General features: G+C 41.7%; 1 protein-coding gene across 1 annotated transcript; it reads right to left on the bottom strand.

Annotated features, from left to right (window-relative positions):
* Window positions 1–13,341: 13,341 nt before the first annotated feature.
* LOC308159238 (uncharacterized protein) lies at window positions 13,342–23,384 on the bottom strand (the record flags this gene model as incomplete). Its single annotated transcript, XM_080532982.1, has 5 exons — window positions 13,342–13,557; window positions 20,435–20,905; window positions 21,053–21,152; window positions 21,836–22,045; window positions 23,044–23,384. 5 exons carry the CDS (start codon window positions 23,382–23,384, stop codon window positions 13,342–13,344), a joined length of 1,338 nt encoding a protein of 445 aa, XP_080389108.1.
* Between the last annotated feature and the right edge of the window lie 1,963 nt (window positions 23,385–25,347).

Here is a 25,347-nt window from a genome sequence, read left to right as displayed (position 1 = left end):
TAATAGCAATAACATTGTGACAGATATGTGACAGTTTAAAAAAAACTCTGTTATTTCTCTATCTCTGTCTCTGTCTCTCTCTCTCTCTCTCTCTCTCTCTCTCTCTCTCTCTCTCTCTCTCTCTCTCTCTCTCTCTGCCATGTTTTTGCTTGATGTGCACGTTTAATACCTGTCTCTGGGTTACTGCAACAGCTGTGTCTCAGGTGGGGGGGAGGGGCTTGGGGCAGGGGGGCGGGGTTCTGTTGGGGTGTTTATTTCAGGGCCCAGGTATTCTTTTAGGCAGAGGTCCAAATATTCACTGTTGAACTTTATTGGGTCAGGGCAAGTTGTTCATATGGATTAGGAGCAGGAACCAGGTTGGGGGTAGTGTGAGTCCTGACCCAGAGTTACTGTTCAGGGGGTTTGTCTCTGGGTGACGTAGGTAGAGTATACCTACTACATCCTGTTTTACCATATAAGGGCTTTTCAGAATGTCTGGTGTCTGGCTGGGGCTGTGTGCACGGCTGGTGAGGAGGGGTTGAATGATTGTATGTGAAACATGCTAGTGAGGTTCAGGATAATATCGTACTGGTCTGGATGTGTGTACTGTATAGCGATGGATTGTTGTTTTGTGATGTGTTTTTATTAGTGGAGGCTGGTGGAGGTAGACATCGGAGGACTGGCTCATTGGATTGCATGGAATAGAATGATGAATGAGAATGATGAGCCAGTCCTCCGATTTCTACCTCCCCTAGCCTCTGCTGGTTGTGATGCTGGGTTATATGCTGTTGTGTACGGTGGCTTGTTTGGGGTTGGAGGTGGGCAGGGTTTTGCAAATGTAAATATTAGGTGTAGTCATTTTTAAAATGTTTCAATCTGGGTTGTATGCTGTTGTGTTGTTTATGGTGGCTTGTTTGAGGTGGTGGTAGTTTTAGGTTTAATTAAAATATATTATTATATATTAATTAATATATTATATATTAATAGTGTGTACATTTTTAGGTGTCTGAAAAAAATGTATATATTTTTTTCTATTTGCTCATAAATGATAGCTTGATATTTGGATACATTTGAATTACTGCTTTTTTAGACTTTAAGTCCTTTTACTTTTCATAAATCTTGAATTACTTTGTAACCAAGCCGATATAGTGTGGAGTATGATAATATGTGCCAGAATCTGTTGATTTGTGACTTTCCTCCTAAATGTACGACATGTTTAATCATGATAGGCTGATAATGACTTCATTGATAAAATAGAGTATAAGAAGTGCTGATATTGTTAAGCTGAGAGAAGCATCGTATTTTACCTTGTAAATACTCTCTGTATGTAACTCCCAGATCTGAATTAAATTAGTTTTCTTCACCTGGACTACTGACTGGGTCTCACTTCTTGACCTTTTGACCCTTTCATCTCTCTCTCTCTCATGTGTTTGCATTTGTACAGAAATAATAACAAAATACATTTAAAAATCACATTTCTGTTCTCTTATTCTTGCTTAGGAAATACTTTATGGCCCATAAAATGAAGACTTCATACCAGGGAGAAATAGAAAAAGATAAACAGATTAAGTAGTCATGAAAGGAGTTGAGATGGCTGACTACGTCAACAAAAAGGCTTAAAGGTTTCTCTGAACTTGAATGAAAAGTCTTTGGTTTCCAGAGACATAATACAGAAAATCATATGAAACATTATTTCTTGCCTTAAATCCTTCAAATTATTACTTACATGTTTTACCTTATCAATACAAATAAGTAGGTGCCTTGCACTATCGCTCCGTTACATTCATCTGTAGTCATGAGGGCTTCACTGATGACCACAGGGGGGCAGTAGAGATCCACGGTCTGGTTTTTAATGTAATTATCAAACACTACAGAGGGAGGGTCTCTCAGCTCTGACTCACCTGTCAATGTCCTGTGGGTGTGCGTGTGTGTGTGTGTGTGTGTGTGTGTGTGTGTGTGTGTGTGTGTGTGTGTGTGTGTGTGTGTGTGTGTGTGTGTGTGTGTGTGTGTGTGTGTGTGTTTTAGAGTACTCCTACCTAGCCCACATCAGTGTCATGAACATAATCACTCACTTATCAATTAAGAAACATATAGTTTCCATTTAAGTTGACAGAAATGAAACACTCAGACTGTGTCTTTCGGAGAGAGAGACCAATACTATTACATTTACATTTATATTAAAATGTTTGGCATTTATCAGACGCTTTTATCCAAATAACGACTTACATTAATTAAGCACATTTGCCTAAAGTAAGTGAATCATCTATATATCCGTCATCATAAGAAAACATCTATGGTAGGACCTGGCAGTCACAATGCTAGGAGAAGGAAGGAGTATTCTTTTATCACACCTAGCGTAGCTCAGACGACCAGGCCCCGCCCACAAGCACTCGTGTATTTCCTCATCTTCGTCTTTGTACACTTCCTTTTCTATACCTGCTAATGCAGCTCTACACACACGAAGAGACTATACAGTAGAGTTCAGGTAAAGTTAGAACCCAAAGTATTGAAAAGATGTCTGAGGCTATCTCTGAAGCTATTTCTTCAACAGTAAATGATTTAAAGATACATAATTGGTACAGCTACATGAACACAGTGTCTCTGGACAGCTGCACACACTACCAGCCCAGAGCATCATCACTACAGAACCAAGGAGACACAGGACAGAGCATCATTTGGTTGTTTATTGGCCCATTTTGGTATTCCTTTGTGTTAAATCTTGGTCCAGCAAAAAAAAAAAAAACACAGTAGAAAAATAAAAAGATGTTGCCTTGTTCAAACATTTAAAAACGACTAACAGAAAAAAAAAGTCCTATTTAGTAAAGAGCAGGACGAGGGAGGAACACGGTTCAGTCTTAGGGACGTACCAGTCATCAGCAGGGCACAACCGTGTAATTTCCTCATCTTGTTCTTTGGACACTTCCCTTTCCTCCAACCGGGCAAAACCAACACTATCACATTCAGTTACACACAGTCTAATGCAACTATTAAGACACCACATACAGCCCTGTTGAGGTGAAGTTAGGACAAACAGTATTGGAAACATGTCTGACGTTATCTATTCCATCCCACGGTTCAACAGAGGGGAGGTGGAGGAGAGGATCTACGGCAATGCAGATGCCATTATAATAATAACCACTAGAAACATATTACATAACAAACTGTACCTAAACTATAGTTTAGATAATAGATAATAATTATGTCTATAGATACTAAGATAATGTGTACAAATGTTTTCTTTTATTCTTGTGAGTGTTACACCCATAGAGTGCACTGCACACTGACTCAAGGGGTGACATTATTTTAGAAATTATTTATTCAGAAAAAAAAAAAAGATGAGTCGGCTGTTCTCAGTGACTACTGTGTCCTGGGACAGTCTGCCAACTGAGGTATAGCTATATTGTATATAGCTATACAATAATAAACAATTCACAATAAACATATATTCATTTTTCTTACAAAATATCTTATTGTAATGTACAAAGTTACTATCTAATTCCCCCTATTCCCAAATCACAATACACAAATCTCCTATCATTCCTACAACTCATTCTCCTTTCTCCATCCATAAATCATTCACAATCGGTGCGTTCGTAGATTTTCTCTGAGAGCGCCGGAGCGGACACTGGGTTCGACGTCATAGAGGGACCAAGCCATTCCATGAGTGCTGATCAGATTTCCAGAGCGAATTTACGAACGCACCCTATCCCTTTAATGTGACGTAACAATAAACTTGAAACATTCGTGGCTTTTGCACAATGCAATCTGGTTAGATGACGAACTGCGTGTCTTTGTTTTTAGCACAGTGTCCTAGTACTAATCTAATTAGTAATCTAATCTAAAAGAAAAAACATGATTTAGGATAATAAATACAAATTTCTCTCAAATATGTTGTACAGTTTAATCTTTTTAACTTTGACTGTATGCATTTTTTTTTTATTATTAAATTGTATTTTTTAACACATGAGAGAGAGAGACAGATCAATGGATCAGAGGTTCAAGCAGTGAGGTCCTGTCAGTGGTCCAGGTGGAGATAACCTATTTAATTCAGATGCTTGAGAGTTTCAAATATCGAGTATCCACAAGGTACAATATGATGCTTCGCTGATCTTAACAATATGAACTCTAATCACAACCCCCCCCCCCCCCCCCACGCCCCCGCCTTACACTTACAAACTCCCCCCACCCCAAACAAGTCACAGTGCAGAACACATGACTAGCCCCAACCCCACTGAAACATGTTTCACTAAAAAACTTCACTAAAAAGTAACATCCACCATACACACAGCCACACATGCACACTGCTTTTGATACTGTTGATGTTCACTCCTCAGAGGACAGGGAAGTATAAGAAGAGGAATATTAGGAAATAAACAGTGGTTCTGGTTGGCTAATCTTGTTTTTCTTTTCACTAAAACAAAATTCTCACACTTTGACCATGTTTTTGCCTGTTCTTTCACAAGAGGAAGACATAGGGCATGAAATAGGTAAGTGAGGTAATACGAAACATGTAAGGTCATGTAAGGTCTAGAAGCTTCCTTCTTGCTAAATGTGATAATAAACCATTATTATTATCATTATTATTATCATTATTATCAAATACGGAAGAGAGAGCAATACAAACCACCCAGTAAGTTCTTTTTTTGTTTGTTATTTTTTCAGAGTGCACTCATATTTTTCTTTTTATTGCGATAGAGACAGTAGAGATTTGACAGGAAGGATGGGTGAGAGAGAGAGAGAGAGAGAGAGAGAGAGAGAGAGAGAGAGAGAGAGAGAGAGAGAGAGAGAGAGAGAGAGAGAGAGAGAGAGAGAGAGAGAGAGAGAGAGAGAGAGAGAGAGAGAGAGAGAGAGAGAGAGAGAGAGAGAGAGAGAAGCATGCAGGATATGTCCACAGCCGGAATCAAACCGGGAACCCTGCGGTTACATGGTTGGCGCTTAGTGCGTTACGCCACCAAGCGCCCCCAACCAGTAAGTCCTACCAGTGTCCTTGTACTTAGTGGATGAGGACTTCAAACATCAGCAGGGTTTGTCACACAGCGGGACAGTTCAGAGAGGAGACACACGTCACTGTCAGAGCAGATACAGTTAAAGTTACACAATCAAAGATACACAGTAGTCATGGAAGAAGTTGTCATGGAAGAAGTTGTCATGGAAGACGTTGTCATGGAAGACGTTGTCATGGAAGAAGCTGAGAGGGCTGACTACGTCAACGTACAGGCTGTGGAGGCAAATGTGAACGATGGAACCGAGGAGGGAGAGACTCATCACCCAGGTCAGTAACTAATAACTGTCATCATGAAATCATGCTTGTGATTTCTGAATCTCCCTCTCCTGATGAAATGACATGCAGCACATGAGAGGAAGTCAATCTATGAACGACAATGACTCACTTACCTAGAAAGGGGAATATTTAGGCATTCTAAACTTTTTCCAAATATACGAATCATTTAAAAATGAATCTCTCTATGGGGGGGGGGGGGGGGTACTCATGTGTTTATAGTGGGGGTGGGGGAACACTTATTTTGTTTGGTGTAATAATGTGAGTTTTTCATGTGTACTGTTTTGCAATAAATAATTGATTACAAAATAAATATTAATCTCTCTACAGCAGTGGTTCTCAGACCTCTCCTCGGGGAGCCCCAGCCGCTCCACATATTGATCTGTTCCACCACCAGCACACCTGATTCAACTAATCAAGTACAAATCTCGATTAGTTGAATCAGGTGTGCTGGTGGTGGAACAGATCAAATATGTGGAGTCACTGGAGTGGCTGGGGGTCCCCGAGGAGAGGTTTGAGAACCAGTGGCTCTAATGGTAAGTGTTTGTTCATTGATATGAGATTATGTGTGTTCAGTGATGTATAATGGTGTGTGTGTGTGTGTTCCTCCTGCAGGTAGAAGAATCTACATCCTGGCTGCTGTGTGTTTTGGGCTGATGTGTTTTCTACAAGTCACACTGAACATCTCCCTGCGTCTTGTCAACTGTGAGTCTACTGACTTCTTATTATGATATTATCCTTGAAATACACACAGAGAGCTCCATGAAGAAAAATGTATGAAAACTGAATGTCACATGGTAGTAATTCTTATGAACTGAATCAGTTCAGTAGAACCCTAAGAATAATGTAGTGATGATGGTGAGAACAAGTTATAAATCGGTGAGCGTGCGTTTTCCTTCCGTGCACCAACTCTCTGGAACCGTCTTCCATTGGACATCAGACAGGCAGGATCAGTGAAAGTGTTCAAAACTAAGTTAAAGACCCACCTGTTTTCTGTTGTCTATATGTCATAGGCTGTGTATTTGTGCTGTGTAATTATGTGTGTTTTTAAATTGAAATAGTTGTTTTTAAATTGTTTAAAATTGTTGTTTTTACCTATTGTATTTGTGCTGCGAAATAGTTGTTTTAAATTGTTTTAAACTGTGGCTTACCTATTGTAAAGCACTTTGATGTAAAGTGCTATACAAATAAAGTTATTATTATTATTATTATTATTATTATTATTATTATAAACCACCGCCAGGCTGTCAACCTAACCACCGCTTCTCCTTTCTCTCAGACAAATATGAGGATGATCACACAGACTGGTTACAGACCAGTTACAACAACCTGACCGAAGAGAGAGACCAGTTACAGACCAGGTACAACAACCTGACTAAGGAGAGAGACGACCTTCAGAGGAAACTGAAAACTTGTTTTACAGAAGGATGGAGGACGTTTGGCTTCAGCTGCTACTTCCTCTCCACTGAGGCTAAAACCTGGAATGAGAGCAGACAGCACTGCAGAGACAGAGGAGCAGACCTGGTGGTCATCAACAGTGGAGAGGAACAGGACTTTATCATTGATTTGAGGGGTAGATTGGGTGTCTGGATTGGTCTGACTGACAGAGACACAGAGGGGACCTGGAAATGGGTGGATGGCACACCTCTGACCACAGAGTACTGGGGTGATGGACAACCAAACAATGCAGATGGGAACGAGCACTGTGTGGGGATATTTAGCAATCAATGGCATGACCTCGGATGTGAATATATCAGGTACTGGATCTGTGAGAAAGTGGTTTATTGATAATAGCAATAACATTGTGACAGATATGTGACAGTTTAAAAAAAACTCTGTTATTTCTCTATCTCTCTCTCTCTCTCTCACTCTCTCTCGCTCTGCCATGTTTTTGCTGATGTGCACGTTTAATACCTGTCTCTGGGTTACTGCAACAGCTGTGTCTCAGGTGGGGGGGAGGGGCTTGGGGCAGGGGGGCGGGGTTCTGTTGGTTGTGTTTATTTCGGGGCCCAGGTATTGTTTTAGGCAGAAGTCCAAATATTCACTGTTGAACTTTATTGGGTCAGGGCAAGTTGTTCATATGGATTAGGAGCAGGAACCAGGTTGGGGGTAGTGTGAGTCCTGACCCAGAGTTACTGTTCAGGGGGTTTGTCTCTGGGTGACGTAGGTAGAGTATACCTACTACATCCTGTTTTACCATATAAGGGCTTTTCAGAATGTTTGGTGTCTGGGTGGGGCTGTGTGTACGGCTGGTGAGGAGGGGTTGAATGTTTGTATGTGAAACATGCTAGTGAGGTTCAGGATAATATCGTACTGGTCTTGATGTGTCTACTGTATAACGATGGATTGTTGTTTTGTGATGTGTTTTTATTAGTGGAGGCTGGTGGAGGTAGACATCGGAGGACTGGCTCATTGGATTGCATGGAATAGAATGATGAATGAGAATGATGAGCCAGTCCTCCGATTTCTACCTCCCCGAGCCTCTGCTGGTTGTGATGCTGGGTTATATGCTGTTGTGTACGGTGGCTTGTTTGGGGTTGGAGGTGGGCAGGGTTTTGCAAATGTAAATATTAGGTGTAGTCATTTTTAAAATGTTTCAATCTGTGTTGTATGCTGTTGTGTTGTTTATGGTGGCTTGTTTGAGGTGGTGGTAGTTTTAGGTTTAATTAAAATATATTATTATATATTAATTAATATATTATATATTAATAGTGTGTACATTTTTAGGTGTCTGAATTTTTTTTATATATTTTTTTCTATTTGCTCATAAATGATAGCTTGATATTTGGATACATTTGAATTACTTAGACTGCTTTTTTAGACTAAGTCCTTTTACTTTTCATAAATCTTGAATTACTTTGTAACCAAGCCGATATAGTGTGGAGTATGATAATATGTGCCAGAATCTGTTGATTTGTGACTTTCCTCCTAAATGTACGACATGTTTAATCATGATAGGCTGATAATGACTTCATTGATAAAATAGAGTATAAGAAGTGCTGATATTGTTAAGCTGAGAGAAGCATCGTATTTTACCTTGTAAATACTCTCTGTATGTAACTCCCAGATCTGAATTAAATTAGTTTTCTTCACCTGGACTACTGACTGGGTCTCACTTCTTGACCTTTTGACCCTTTCATCTCTCTCTCTCTCATGTGTTTGCATTTGTACAGAAATAATAACAAAATACATTTAAAAATCTCATTTCTGTTCTCTTATTCTTGCTTAGGAAAGACTTTATGGCCCATAAAATGAAGACTTCATACCAGGGAGAAATAGAAAAAGATAAACAGATTAAGTAGTCATGAAATTAGTTGAGATGGCTGACTACGTCAACAAAAAGGCTTAAAGCCAAGGTTGCTCTGAACTTGAATGAAAAGTCTTTGGTTTCCAGAGACATAATACAGAAAATCATATGAAACATTATTTCTGGCCTCAAATCCTTCAAATTATTACTCATTATTACTTACATGTTTTACCTTATCAATACAAATAAGTAGGTGCCTTGCACTATCGCTCCGTTACATTCATCTGTAGTCATGAGGGCTTCACTGATGACCACAGGGGGGCAGTAGAGATCCACGGTCTGGTTTTTAATGTAATTATCAAACACTACAGAGGGAGGGTCTCTCAGCTCTGACTCACCTGTCAATGTCGTGTGTGTGTGTGTGTGTGTGTGTGTGTGTGTGTGTGTGTGTGTGTGTGTGTGTGTGTGTGTGTGTGTGTGTGTGTGTGTATGTGTGTGTATGTGTGTGTGTGTGTGTGTGTGTGTGTGTGTGTGTGTGTGTGTTTTAGAGTACTCCTACCTAGCCCACATCAGTGTCATGAACATAATCACTCACTTATCAATTAAGAAACATATAGTTTCCATTTAAGTTGACAGAAATGAAACACTCAGACTGTGTCTTTCGGAGTGAAGAGACCAATACTATTACATTTACATTTATATTAAAATGTTTGGCCTTTATCAGACGCTTTTATCCAAATAACGACTTACATTAAGTATGTTTGTCTAAAGTAAGTGAATCATCTATATATCCGTCATCATAAGAAAACATCTATGGTAGGACCTGGCAGTCACAATGCTAGGAGAAGGAAGGAGTATTCTTTTATCACACCTAGCGTCGCTCAGACGACCAGGCCCCGCCCACAAGCACTCGTGTATTTCCTCATCTTCGTCTTTGTACACTTCCTTTTCTATACCTGCTAATGCAGCTCTACACACACGAAGAGACTATACAGTAGAGTTGAGGTAAAGTTAGAACCCAAAGGATTGAAAAGATGTCTGAGGCTATCTCTGAAGCTATTTCTTCAACAGTAAATGATTTAAAGATACATAATTGGTACAGCTACATGAACACAGTGTCTCTGGACAGCTGCACACACTACCAGCCCAGAGCATCATCACTACAGAACCAAGGAGACACAGGACAGAGCATCATTTGGTTGTTTATTTGCCCATTCTGGTATTCCTTTGTGTTAAATCTTGGTCCAGTAAAAAAAAACATTTAAAAACGAACAGAAAAAAAGTCCTATTTAGTAAAGAGCAGGACGAGGGAGGAACACGGTTCAGTCTTAGGGACGTACCAGTCATCAGCAGGGCACAACCGTGTAACTTCCTCATCTTGTTCTTTGGACACTTCCCTTTCCTCCAACCGGGCAAAACCAACACTATCACATTCAGTTACACACAGTCTAATGCAACTATTAAGACACCACATACAGCCCTGTTGAGGTGAAGTTAGGACAAACAGTATTGGAAACATGTCTGACGTTATCTATTCCATCCCACGGTTCAACAGAGGGGAGGTGGAGGAGAGGATCTACGGCAATGCAGATGCCATTATAATAATAACCACTAGAAACATATTACATAACAAACTGTACCTAAACTATAGTTTAGATAATAGATAATAATTATGTCTATAGATACTAAGATAATGTGTACAAATGTTTTCTTTTATTCTTGTGAGTGTTACACCCATAGAGTGCACTGCACACTGACTCAAGGGGTGACATTATTTTAGAAATTATTTATTCAGAAAAAAAAAAAAAAGATGAGTCGGCTGTTCTCAGTGACTACTGTGTCCTGGGACAGTCTGCCAACTGAGGTATAGCTATATTGTATATAGCTATACAATAATAAACAATTCACAATAAACATATATTCATTTTTCTTACAAAATATCTTATTGTAATGTACAAAGTTACTATCTAATTCCCCCTATTCCCAAATCACAATACACAAATCTCCTATCATTCCTACAACTCATTCTCCTTTCTCCATCCATAAATCATTCACAATCGGTGCGTTCGTAGATTTTCTCTGAGAGCGCCGGAGCGGACACTGGGTTCGACGTCATAGAGGGACCAAGCCATTCCATGAGTGCTGATCAGATTTCCAGAGCGAATTTACGAACGCACCCTATCCCTTTAATGTGACGTAACAATAAACTTGAAACATTCGTGGCTTTTGCACAATGCAATCTGGTTAGATGACGAACTGCGTGTCTTTGTTTTTAGCACAGTGTCCTAGTACTAATCTAATTAGTAATCTAATCTAAAAGAAAAAACATGATTTAGGATAATAAATACAAATTTCTCTCAAATATGTTGTACAGTTTAATCTTTTTAACTTTGACTGTATGCATTTTTTTTTTATTATTAAATTGTATTTTTTAACACATGAGAGAGAGAGACAGATCAATGGATCAGAGGTTCAAGCAGTGAGGTCCTGTCAGTGGTCCAGGTGGAGATAACCTATTTAATTCAGATGCTTGAGAGTTTCAAATATCGAGTATCCACAAGGTACAATATGATGCTTCGCTGATCTTAACAATATGAACTCTAATCACAACCCCCCCCCCCCCCCCCACGCCCCCGCCTTCAGGGGAGGCTGGTTCATTAGGGGCAATTGTGCAATGCCCCACCAAAGGGAGAAGAGAGAGATTTTTTTTCTATGACTTCTAGACAGTGTTGCTTCTGAATATCATAGTCCAATCAGCTAGTGTTCTGTGGAGTATATCATAGTCCAATCAGCTAGTGTTCTGTGGAGTATGTTCCAATCAGCTTCAAGTCCCGCCCCTTTCGGGGCAACTTTCAGTCTACTCGAAGTTGCACTAGGCTGTTCTCGTAGACTTGCATGTAAAATCTATTTTGGTAACTTCAGGCCATTCGGTCGATTGTCTATGGGGTTTTGGGACATGCACAAAGAATCGTACGTGCTTACGTCATGTCCGGCGTCACGTTCGTGACGGTAAAACCGAGGATTTACGAGGGGTTGGTATGAGAAGAAAACATGGCTAGCGGGATGTGAAGTAACAAATGCGTTGTTCTGCTTTCCACTACCGGACTTTGTAAACAAATTGAACAAATGGATTAGAAGGAGGCATCTTTTGTTCCCAACTTGATATTGCAACTGGACCTATTACCGAAGTCAAACTTGTGTAAGTAAGTGAATCATCTGTCCTTCAGTCATGATAGGAAAACCAAATCGATGCTGGGAGAAGGAATGGCAGACTGTATTCTGATTGTATCTTCTATGCTTTTTGTATGTTTCTATGCTCTTTGTATGTTTCTATGCTCTTTGTATGTGTCTTGGTGTAGGAGAAACGTAGGACCACGTTGGAAACAAGTGTTTCGGTACACGTTGACGTGTAGAAACTGTAGAGAGAAAATTGTAGAGAAAACTGGGGGGGTAGAGGTGATGAAGAGGTCTGTACAGGGGGGGGTAGAGGTGATGAAGAGGTCTGTACAGGGGGGTAGAGGTGATGAAGAGGTCTGTAGAGGAGGGTAGAGGGGATGAAGAGGTCTGTACAGGGGGGTAGAGGTGATGAAGAGGTCTGTACAGGGGGGGTAGAGGTGATGAAGAGGTCTGTACAGGGGGGTAGAGGTGATGAAGAGGTCTGTACAGGGGGGGTAGAGGGGATGAAGAGGTCTGTACAGAGGGGTAGAGGGGATGAAGAGGTCTGTACAGGGGGGTAGAGGGGATGAAGAGGTCTGTACAGGGGGGTAGAGGGGATGAAGAGGTCTGTACAGGGGGGTAGAGGGGATGAAGAGGTCTGTACAGGGGGGTAGAGGGGATGGAGAGGTCTGTAGAGGAGGGTAGAGGGGATGGAGAGGTCTGTAGAGGAGGGTAGAGGGGATGGAGAGGTCTGTACAGGGGGGGTAGAGGGGATGAAGAGGTCTGTACAGGGGGGTAGAGGGGATGAAGAGGTCTGTAGAGGAGGGTAGAGGGGATGAAGAGGTCTGTAGAGGAGGGTAGAGGGGATGAAGAGGTCTGTACAGGGGGTAGAGGGGATGGAGAGGTCTGTACAGGGGGGTAGAGGGGATGGAGAGGTCTGTACAGGGCGTAGAGGGGATGGAGAGGTCTGTACAGGGCGGTAGAGGGGATGGCGAGGTCTGTAGAGGTGGGTAGAGGGGATGGAGAGGTCTGTAGAGGTGGGTAGAGGGGATGAAGAGGTCTGTAGAGGTGGGTAGAGGGGATGAAGAGGTCTGTACAGGGGGGTAGAGGGGATGAAGAGGTCTGTACAGGGGGGTAGAGGGGATGGCGAGGTCTGTACAGGGGGGTAGAGCTATTCTCATGCTAAAATTGACTGTAAATCCAGATTTTAAAGTTGATATTCTTCCCCGTGGAGCATGCCCCCATAACCTGTGCCCCACCCAAACATTTTAGCACCAGCCGCCACTGCAATAAACGTTATCTCAATCTCAATCTCAATCTCAATCTCATAAACATTAAACAAGTTTTCATGGTAATATAATCAACAATTTGAAGGAAAATGCAATTCATCAAACATTGCCACCAGCCTTTTAGTTTTCCTGTGCTATGTACCTTGGCCTCTTGTCCACTCATGCCTCCAACAGAAGTTGCTGGCGTGTAGAACTGTGCAATACTGCTGGCTGACTTTAAAGCCTGTTCTTTGGCTTGATGTCCCTTGCCTTCCACATGCCTGCTTATGTCCCTCACGCCTTGATGGGCACAGGAGTTGTATTGTCTGCAGACTGAGCACCAGTAGAAGGAGCTGGTGGTTCCCATTGTGATGAATGGCCATCGAGTTGACCACTCCTTCTTAAAGGAACACCTATAGGTGGCTGCTCCACTTAATCCTCTTTTTCTCCACTGTCTCCTCTATGGTGTCCTCCACAGTCTCTTCCACTGACTCATCTACTGCCTCCACAGTCTCCTCCCCTGCGTCATCTACTGCCTCCACACTCTCCTCCTCTGACCTGGCCACCTTTTTAGGGAGCTGATCTTTCCGAGTGAAGCACAGAATGCTCATTTGCCTCTTCCCTGACATCTTTGAAATAGACAAATGCAATAATTAATACTATGCATTGTTTTTTGGATAAAATATAAGGAAATAGCCTAGTAGGCCAAAGGTTTTCACAATGGAGAGGTTGTGCCAGGGGTGGGAAAGGAAAAACTAAAAATATTCCAAATTATTATGGGTATTGTTATAAAAGTATTTTATACGACACCACTGTGGTGGGATGTATCTCGGGGGGGGACGAGGCGGCAGACAGGGATGAGGTAGAGCAAGTGAGCAAGCTGTGCAAGGTTAACAACCTGCTGCTGAACAAGTCAAAGACCCAGGAAATCATCGTAGACTTCAGAAGGAAAAAGTCCGAGATCCAGCCCCTGCTCATCGACGGAGAGAGCGTGGAGAGAGTCTCAACCCTCCGATTCCTGGGATATCACATGCGGGATGACCTGACCTGGAAGGACAACACAAAAGGCACCATCAAGAGGGCACAACGGCGGCTATACACCCTGAGATGCCTCAGGAAGGAACACAGCAAGCAGGAGATACTGGTGACCTTTTACCGCGGCGCAGTGGAGAGCATCCTCACCTACGGCATCTGCAACTGGTTCTCCAGCTGCACAACAGCGGAGAGAAATGCGCTACAGAGAGTCGTGAGAACAGCACAGAAGATCACCGGCGCCCCCCTCCCCTCTCTGGAAGAGCTGTACAACACACGCTGTCTCAGGAAGGCCTCCAAGATCTCCAGGGACCCGACCCACCCTGGGTACGTACACTTTACCAGGCTGCCCTCGAAAAGGCGGTTCAGGACCCTGGCCGCTAAGACTAACAGACTGAAGAACAGCTTCTACCACAGGGCCGTCCAGGCCCTAAACACAGCAAAGACCTAAGTTCTGGGCCCTGGACAGTCTGGACGGATTGTATGGCAGCTGCTGGACTGAAAAAATCAGGTGTAGTGCTGAGGCACAAACATGTACATTTCAAGCCTGCAAACTGTGACACTTTAAATAATGTGAAACAATACTATTGTGCAATATGACAACCCTAGTCGTCTATCTGTACAGTATAGTACAGTGGATTGTGTACATAGCCTTTATTTATATAAACCAGCTCCTTCCCTTCTTGTGATTTTTTTTAAAAGTTTTTTTTTTTTTTTTGCTTTTCCTAACACCAGGGGAGCCACCCCTCCTAAATTTCGTTGTTTGGTACCTGTACTGTAGCAATGAAAATAAAGTCCATTCATTAATTCATTCATTCATTATGCAGTGTTTCCTGTGGAAGAAGAGGTTTAATCATTATATAATCATAATTTAACGATTTAGTCATTTAAAGGCAATATTAAAAGATGGGTTTTTAGTCTTGACTTGAACATGTTTGCTGAGGTTGCATCCCTAATGTAAACTGGCAGTGCATTCCAGAATTTGGGTGCATAAAATGAGAATGCAGCCTCACCAAATCTCTTCTTTTGTACATGTGGTACACAGAGATATGCTAGCAAAAGGTCTTTCAGATTAGACAACTGTGTCAGTGTAGCACTCAACTGTCTGGGGATACAAATGGTAAAGTAGTCCTTGGTCCAGAAACAACCTCTAGCCCCTACTCCCTATTTATTTGTGTAGATCTTAAATGATAGGATAGTCCTTGGCCTTGGTCCTGTCCAGAAACAACCCCTAGCCCCTACTCCCTCTGTCCAACAATGCAATCTATCATCTCCTGAGAGGAGGGACCGTTTGTGGACAGGAGGCTATCCTGACGTGATGATAATGTGATGGAGCCTGAGAACTGTATCTGATTGATGTCGACCTGTGAAGTGACTAACATTAGGATGACCAGACGTCCCGGTTTGTCCCAGATCGTGCTGGTGTCCCGACAAATATCTGTAAAACATTCAAATGTCCCGGTTTTCAACATTCACTACCAAATTGACCCGATTTTCACCACAATTAGTAAGTAAGTAAGTAAAGCTTTATTTATATAGCGCCTTTCATTCATGGAATGCAACCCAAAGCTCAATTAAAATACTTATAATAATACTGTAATGTTTCCACATATGAGTCAGAAGCAAAAGTCGAATGCACACATCCAGGGGTTTAATAAACCACACCAAACAACTGTGTAGAACTGCGTAGCAAACTCCACAATTGTATTTCCTGTTGGTCCATAAAATATGTCATATGTATCTATTTAGCGCTGCCCTTAGCCACCGCCTTGCTACTACTACCCCACCCTCACCCTGCTGCTACTACCCCACCCTCACCCTGGCCAGCCTTGCTGCTACTACCCCACCCTCACCCTGGCCATGCTGCTACTACCCCACCATCACCCTGGCCAGCCTTGCTGCTACTACCCCACCCTCACCCTGGCCAGCCTTGCTGCTACTACCCCACCCTCACCCTGGCCAGCCTACCCAAGGTGTTGGATCTAGCCGGGGTCCTGAAGCACCTACAGGTAAGTAAGTAAGTAAGTAACGTTTATTCATACATTTATTTATTTGCACAATTGACAATGACAAACAGCCACCCAAAGTGCTTAACTGATAAAAAGATAAAACACTGGTCAATGAGAAAAACTAGATAATATACAGGTAAAAAACAGATAAAATAGATAAAATACACTAAAAACAGGGTGCAATACAAATAAAAGTGCAAAAAGTGCAGTGTGAGCATGAATGTGTGGTAAATCTGAAAATCTGGTCACCCTAGACGAAGTGTGACAGCAGGAAGTGGGCCTGGTGAATGTTTCACCAGGAGCGGTGTTCTCATTGGCTGTCTCACCACACCGGCCAGATCAGCCAATCATCCCTGTTCTCTGTATCTCAGCAGCCAATGTAGCAGAGATGCTTTCCTCATGAGGAAGCCCTGCCGAGTCGTCAATTCAAACGTTGCCCACAGACCTTGAGGATATGTGACACAGGCCAATGAAAAGTGCTACCTGTAGGCGAAATCATTTATTTTATTTTTTTACATGTGCTTAAACTACAGATTGTCAGATTTCAAATGATGCATCATACATTGAAATTGGAAACAAATTGAAGACGACATGAGTATTTGAAAGTTGCTACACCTGAAATCACATATGCTTTGGCTTCATGGTAGACATTGTTCAAACCCTGCTCATCAAACCAATCAATCAAATCAAACTTTATTTATAAAGCACAAGTCATACATTGAATGCAACTCCAAGTGCTGAACATAAAAACAATGGTAAATTAAACACAACACAATAAAACAAGAGGTAGGAGATAAGACATAAATAAAATACAACACAATACAACCAGGAATAAAACAAGAAATAAGAGATAAGAAATAGGAGTAAAGGTGCAAGTTGAGATAAACACTAGATAAAAGCCAGGCTAAAAGGGTATGTTTTAAGCTTTCTTTTAAAGATATCCACACTCTCTGCCAAGACTGAGACTCTAAAGCCTTACCGTGAGTTGAAGACTGTAGATTATATATATATATATATATATATATATATATATATATATATATATATTTGTTTACTGCACTTGCAGGGACATCGTACAGGCCCCAGTGTAAATGCCATAGTACATTGGTGTAGTTCTTCTCATTGACCTGTAGGGGTCTCTCTCTTAGACCAGAGAATGTTACTGGAAGTAGCTGATCTGAAATAAGGTCCCATATGGATTGAAGAGTTAAATCACTGATTGATGTATTGTAATGTGCATTGATTCTTAGAATTAAATCATCCATATCTAATCGTACACAGTTGGTGTGATAAACCTCCACCAGAATGCACACAAGACAATCACAACACTGTCAGTCCCCCATGCACACATAGAACGCTACAGGAACTCACCCACAACATTCCTCTGCACACTAATTAAAGGGATAGTTCAGTACACATTATAGATGGTTTCATAACCTGCATGTAACCTGTATGTCCATAGATCAGGAGAAACTGTAATAATACATGGTCCAGAGTTGTTTAAACAGCCACTACTAACTTCAGGTAAATGTAACGATGGCATGTTTAATATTTGAATGAATGAATGAATGAATGAATGAATGGTCTTTATTGTCATTGCTATAGTACAGGTACCAAACAACGAAATTTAGGAGGGGTGGCTCCCCTGGTGTTAGGAAAGAAGAAAAAAACTTTAAAAAAAAACACAAGAAGGGAAGGAGCTGGTTTACCTAAATAAAGGCTATGTACACTATCCACTATACTATACTGTACAGATAGACGACTAGGGTTGTCATATTGCACATAGTGTTATTGCACATTCATTTAAAGTGTCGCAGTTTGCAGGCTTGAAATATATTTGTGCCTCAGCACTACACCTGATTTTTTCAGTCCAGCAGCTGCCATCAATCCGTCCAGACTGTCCAGGGCCCAGAACCTAGGTCTTTGCTGTGTTCAGGGCCTGGATGGCCCTGGGGTAGAAGCTGTTCTTCAGTCTGTTTGTCCTTGCGGCCATGGTCCTGTACCGCCTTTTCGATGGCAGCCGGGTAAAGTGTTCGTACCCAGGGTGGGTTGGGTCCCTGGAGATCTTGGAGGCCTTCCTGAGACAGCGTGTGTTGTACAGCTCTTCCAGAGAGGGGAGGGGGGCGCCGGTGATCTTCTGGGCTGTTCTCACGACTCTCTGTAGCTCATTTCTCTCCGCGGTTGTGGCGCTGGATTTGTGGCCAAATGCGTGCGTGCGTGCGTGCGTGTGATAAATATAATTGTTAAATCTCCGGCCCAATCATGTCATCATCCATGATTGGGCCGGAGATTTAACAATTATATTTATCACACGCACGCACGCACGCACGCACGCACGCACGCACGCACGCACGCACGCACGCACACACACACACACACACACACACACACACACACACACACACACACACACACACACACACACGAAGAGGAGGAGGATTTATAACCCCACAAAACGCTCCCCTGCCTTATTGATCAGTTATCTTATTGATCTTATTCATCAGTTAAGTGCCAATATTTTGGATACGACTTGTTGCATTGACTATTTTGACCTTATTTGTTGTTTTGTTAAAGGCAAAAGTACTGTGATCCAAATGTGTTTTGTTATGCAGTTATCATTTTATACAAAATCATTGTTCAGACCAAATACTATTTTGCTTTATTTATCAGTTTTGCTGGTAACAAAGACCATATTTGTTATTTTATACAAATAATTGTTAAGCATTTCATGAATGCTATTTTGCTTTATTAATCAATGCTGGTAACAAAGACAGTATTTACTATTTTGTTGGAGACAAAAATAGGTTACTGTGATGCAAATGCAATTGTGCAGTTATCATTTTATACAAAAACAGGAAGGTTCATCCAGCATGACCTGTCATTAAGTGTGTTTTGCTGGTATGGCCTAAAAGTGTTACTATTCATTAATTTGGAAGATATGTATTTATTTAAATAAAAAAGAAATACAATACATTGTACATGACCTCCTTCATGAATAAACATTGGAGAAAGTGAGACAGTGAGAGTAGAGAAAATGTTTATCCATAGACTGCATTAACTTTAAGGAAAAACTCCTTAGACAGAAATGTAGAGGGAAAAAAAAGGTGCAAGATGCGGGACAAATGTTTCGGTCATACGACCATCATCAGTGTCACCGGGCAACAGACAGACATGATATTATTATTATAGGGCCACAGGCCTACACAGGTGTTGATGATCAGGGTCATCAGGATTACACAACCAATCAATCATGAATGAAAAAACATTGACTTAGAAAAATAACAAAATAATCATAATAAAGAGGCAAGTTAACTTGGACACTATATACAGTATATGTAAATACATAACTACAACTTGACCTAGGGGTAACATAGTAAATCTGTCATAGTTCATACAAACAACAAATATAGCACATTTAGTAGGTAACATAGCAGACAAAATACATTTGAATGGGAGAAGGTGGAGTCTTATAGGAAACACTGGAGGGAGAGGTCCTCATTCATGCCTCCTGGGTTAACAGACTGGAAATAGAAAATCCATCTGCATTCAGTTTGGAGGAGTCTGGTGTCAAGATCTCCACCTCTACGTGATTTGTTTACTTGTTGGATGACCATGTATGTCAAGTCAGCTGTAGAGTGACTGGCTTCCATGAAATGTCTGGCAACTGGAGATTTAATGTCGTTGCGTCTAATGGCACTCATATGCTCTATTATACGTGTGCGGACTGGTCTAGATGTTTTTCATACATATTGGAGATTACATTTACACAAGATCATGTAGATGACATTTGGAGAGCTGCAGTTGACAAATTGTTTGATAGTGTATTGTTTGTTAGTGACTGCACTCTTAAACGTGTTGGTTTTCTTAGAGTGAGAACAAGCTACACAGTGACGACAAGGATAGAAGCCGGTCACTCCATCAAGACCTCAATGTATGTGTATGTATGTATGTAAGGTGTGTTGCTGTGGTGGTATGTAACAGTCTGCTTTCACCATATAGTCCCTGATGCTTCGAGATCTATAATGTGAGAACATCATTGATAAGAGGGTTATAGGTGGGGATACAGGTACATTAATATTTCTTAGTGGTCTGTGCCCCTGGGTTGGGATTCTGGTTATGTAATTTGGTTAGGGCAGAGTCAAGCAGTGGCGGCTCCTGCCAAATCTCTCAGGGGGGGCAATTGTTGCGTTGATGGTTAAGGTGACACGTTCAAGGGTAAATTCACCTAAATCAGAGGGCTTAAATAAATTGACTCTCACAGCCATTGGTATTCAGTTATCACATATTTTATTTTAGGTGCAGCAAATCCAGGATAAAGAGCAGTGGCACAGGGGCTGATAATGTGCAATGGATGGATAAAACTATTTACATACTACAAAATACAAAATATGGACGGCATACATACTGCTCACTTGTATTGAAATTTAGCTCGTCTCTCTTTCAAAGCAGCAAAACAATCAATGACCCTCTCATTAAAATCAGGCATCTTCCTGACTAGTTCCCTCTCCATTGAAAGCATGGCCAGTGCATTCAGGCGCTCCTGGCCCATTGTGTTTCGCAGGAAGTTCTTGATTCTCTTAAGGGTCGAGAAACACCTCTCAGCTTCAGCTGTTGTCATGGGAGTGGTAATTAGGATGTTCAACAGAGCTACAGTCTCAGAGAAAGTCTCCTGGAGGTTGTACCTGTGTAGAACCTGGTACAGTGCCAGTGCACCAGAGCAGCCCTTGAACTCAGCACTCTCATAGACAAGGGACAGCTCAGTCTTGAGCTTCACCTGGTTCAGCATGGGGTATGCCTTGACAGTGGTGTTCAGAGCCTCAACAGGGAATGCATGGCAGTGCTGTTGGAACATCTCTCCTTGGAGCAGCGTGGCACTCACAAGGTGGTTGGTGAAAGAAAACCTTTCTTTGGAGTGGGACAGGATTGTGTCGCAGATCTGTCAAAAGTATGGGGTGTGAAAGAAAATGTGGAAATAAGCACTTTGGAAGTACAACACTGAATAAAGACTGCTACCATCCCATCCCTGAATGTAACTCTGATTGGTGGTGATTTTCCAACACTGTGTTTCAAAACTTGGACCTACCTCTTTAGACAGCCTCTGCTTCTCTTCTTCTCCCAAGACCCTCCTTGATGTTCTGGTTCCTGTGGCTTCTTGCTGCTGCTCTTGAGATGAGCTTTGGTCCCTGAAGGCAGACAGACCAACAGTGTTAAGATTTCAAATAAGAAAATGTAGCTGAACAATCTGCTGTCTTGTAGTTGTAATTGTATCTACAGTAATTTCTGAAATGTAGTCTAACGATGATTTAAGGTCTCCAGGAGAGAGGGATCTGTTTTAAGTATAACAGTTGACTTTAGCTTTAACAGGCTGTGCACATGAGTCACTCCCGACCACTTAGATATCTTGGAGCTATTTAGGTAGATATGCTTATTCTTGAATAGAAATATGTAGGTCTATCTATTCACAAATTAAACCTCAGACATTTTTAGACATGTTCTATATATTAGCCTAATACATATATCTAAAAAAAAATGCTTAGTTGTAATTCGCTGACAAAATGTATTGTATAGTTTGATAAATGTAATATACTACATTACATTAAGTAACTACATATTAATATAATGTAACATAATCAATTAAATGCAAAGTTTTGTTGCAAAAAAGAAGCTTCGCATAGCAACCTACCAAATGAATAGTGGAATATCCTACTCCAATTACTCGGGCAAGCCCTAATTTTAATTCAACTCATTGTTATATAAGCCTACTAGTTTTACCGGCGCCTTTCCCATTCATCATAGCATGCATACATTTGATTATTACAAAGTTCTATATTACGGAGAAGGTACAAACTATATTTTTTGATCTTACCTTATGGCCTGCATGCTGCTTGTGAAGCTTTGGACGGCATGTTTTATGAAGACTGCGTCAATGTCCTTCTTCTGCAGCTTCTGGTACAGCATGTCAACGTGAGGCATGATACCGTGGAAGAGATGCAGGAAAAAACGGAAGTTCTCATCCTCCAGCATCCTCACAAAGCCAGATGCCTCCTGCACTGTGGTGTTATCAAAGGAGCTGGTCCTGATGGTTTCGAAACACTCTATGAGGTCATCCAGGTTCTCGTATACAGTGTTCACGATTCTGCTGTTGAAATTCCATCTTGTGGACGAGGCTCTTGGCAGCCTTCTTGCAACAACCTCGTCGAGGATGCTCGTGAGTTTAGGCGACCGGGAAAAAAAAGTGGCAATACCACTCAAATCCGAAAAAAAAACTCTCACTGCGGGGATGTTAGAAGTGGCTTGCTGCATAATCAAGTTCAATTGGTGTGCGTAACAGTGGACATAATGGGCATTTCCATAATGTTCACGCACCTTCTGCTGAACACCAGCTCTCTCGCCCCTCATCACACTGGCCCCGTCATAGGCTTGAGCGACAAGTTTACCTTGAATGAATGAATGAATGAATATTTTATTTTCGAACATGATTTAAAATAATAAAAGAACAAATAACTAATATGTTATAACACTTTACAGTCCTATTATATTATAATCCAATTAATTAATAATAATGTAACGAACGAGGAACTGGTAGTGTAGCTCGCCCCATGCGGGAGTCGAACCCCGATCTCCCGCATAACCGCCGGCCTCGCTAACCACAACACCAAGGGAGGAGCTGTTAACAGGCCCCGTACGGGAACGCTACACTAATAATTATTATTTCAGTATCATCAGTAGTAATACTTTTTCATTCTTAATATTGAAACAACACAAAATAAATAAATAAACATAATTTTCCATTCTTAATACTGAAACAACCGGGAGGGGGCGACATTACCTTTCTCTTCTTCAGTGAAAAGGCTGCCAAGTCTCTCCAGCAGTACAGTAGCGATCGAGTCGGCCGTTGCATTCAAGATGGGGATGAATTCAAAAAAACGTTCTTGGACAGCATGGTTCCTGTCTATGTATCTCAGCACAAGCACCAACTGAGTCTGTGTAGAAACATCCGTGGTCTCATCTGCTTGGATTGCTACGAATCTGGCTAACTTCACCTCCTCCATAATCCGTTCCCTGATGACTGACAGCATACAATCCAACAGCTCGTTCTGCACAGTCTTTGACGTTCCCTTGAAGACTGTTGCTGTTTTCAAGTGTTCCTCAAACACTTCATCCATCGATGCCACCAAGTCCACCAGTCCACGAAAAATCCCTGGGTTGCCGGAACCCGAGTCATTTTCATTTTTCCGCCGCAAAGCTACCTCGAACACCCCACAAAACTTCACACACTCAATCAGACGGGAGAGAATATGTCGGTTTTTGTTCACCTCGTCGTTGTGCCGACGCACAGCGACCCTGTAGCTCTCATCCAACTGTGTGGCAATGCGGACCCTCCCGAATGCTTGAAGCTTCATGCAACTAGCCATGTGTAGCTTTGACAGGTCATGTTTTTTTGCCTTTTCAGACAAATGGTGCATGTCTGTGACACCTGTACTTGTCCATGCGTCCGCACTCGGATGGAATAACATGCAGGGAAAGCAGAACAACGCATTTGTTACTTCACATCCCGCTAGCCATGTTTTCTTCTCATACCAACCCCTCGTAAATCCTCGGTTATACGATTTTCCAATTTTCCCTGCCTTTGTATAAACTTGCTTTATAATTAAATTTGGTCTGGGTGGTCCTAATTCCTTTACTGTTAATTTCTCCTGGTTGCTACGACGGCTGAACGGTGTTTCTTTTAAAGATTCAACCGAGTTGTTCAGAACATTACTAGCCATAGCCATGGTGAACGAACGTGATCTGAAATTTAGGTTGGCTAGCTCGTCTAAAGCTACGCCACTCTCCGGTAAATCCTCTCCTCCCTCCTCTTCTTCCATTACCACCATTGTTGTTTTTTCATCCACTTCCTCTCTTCCTTCCTCCTCTTCTTTCACCATAATTTCTTCTTCTTCCTCTTTCACTATCACATTATGTTCCAGTGTTTCACTGCAGTCCTCCAACTTCACTGCCACCATCTCTGGACCCTGCCGTGAACCCAGGGACTCTGTGGACTTGGCTTCAGACATGGTAGCTGGGCTGTGAGGAGATGGATCTGTGTAATGTAAACAAAGGAAGAGCCACACATAGTGGAGAGTTAATTTCACAACCATTCAGATTAACAAACACCTAACAACAGATAGGATATATGCACTACTATGAATTATTATTGTAAAGCTTCTTTCACATTGGCTGGTCTGCGTCCTGATTCTCTACCCCTCTGGCTGAATGGTGCACTCTACACTCCGACTCATGGAATAGACTGGTCTAAGCAACATGGTGGAGTCTCATGCTTGCAGGGGGTTCATGAACAAGTGCACCATTCCGGCAGAGGGTAGATAATCAGACCCAATATGTGAGACTGAGCAGGTGAAGGCGGTGTTTATTCAGTAGCAGTCGCGCTACCCGGTCACAGCTTTTCACTGTGCTGGCACCCTGCTGGTGGAACGAGCTGCCCACTTCTGTCAGGACTGCAGAGTCACTCCCTATCTTCCGCCGTAGACTGAAGACTCTGAATCTCTTCTGGCTACACCTTAACTGAGATCTCTACATCCCCTCTACCTCCCTGTACAGTTTCTCTACTGTAAATAATAATAAAATAAATAAATCCTTCTTCTAGCATTATAACTTAGATTACATAGATTAGGCTACTTGTTCTTGCTATGACTGATGGATAGATGATTCACTTACTTAGTCAAATGTACTTGCCAAAAATGTAAATGTAAATGCTTCATCATATAGGCTACATGGACTATGCATTGCACTTGGCCCCCCCCGACTGCATGCCCTGGCTGGGTAGGTGGCACACAACTTCACTAGTTAGTTAGATGGCATCAGTTAGTTTATTGGTCGTCTGTATGAAAGGGCTATGAGATAAAAGCGTAGCTAGCTACAGAGGGGTGAATAAACGTTCAAACAGTATGCCATAGATGATAATGCATCATGATGCATGATGCTTAAATCAAAGCTACTATCTAGCTAACTATTAGTGCTATTAGTGTTTAAAACTACTATTACTTCAAAACATGGGTGCTGTGGCCATGGGAATAAAAACATCATAGAGAGCTTACTAGCTAGCGCTTTTCTGAAACATAAAAAAATGATGCCAAAAGCTCATACACTAACGGATATAAGAGACCCAGTCCATATTTATTTATAACTTGCATACTGTATATTGCACATTGCACATGTCTCTTGATATAACTTCTTTTATACTTCTGCATATTAGATAGTAACTAGTACTATCTACAAGATAAACATACATCCATCATGGGAAGAACAATACAACAAAACATAAGGTATGTACAGCGGGTAGGACAGGTGGGGACATACACCACAGGTGGGGGCGGG

Source organism: Nansenia antarctica (genome assembly GCF_963989245.1).
Source record: "Nansenia antarctica genome assembly, chromosome: 5".
Taxonomy (NCBI): domain Eukaryota; kingdom Metazoa; phylum Chordata; class Actinopteri; order Argentiniformes; family Microstomatidae; genus Nansenia; species Nansenia antarctica.
Note: the sequence above shows the minus strand (reverse complement) of the source record. Positions and strands in the feature narration are given on the sequence as shown.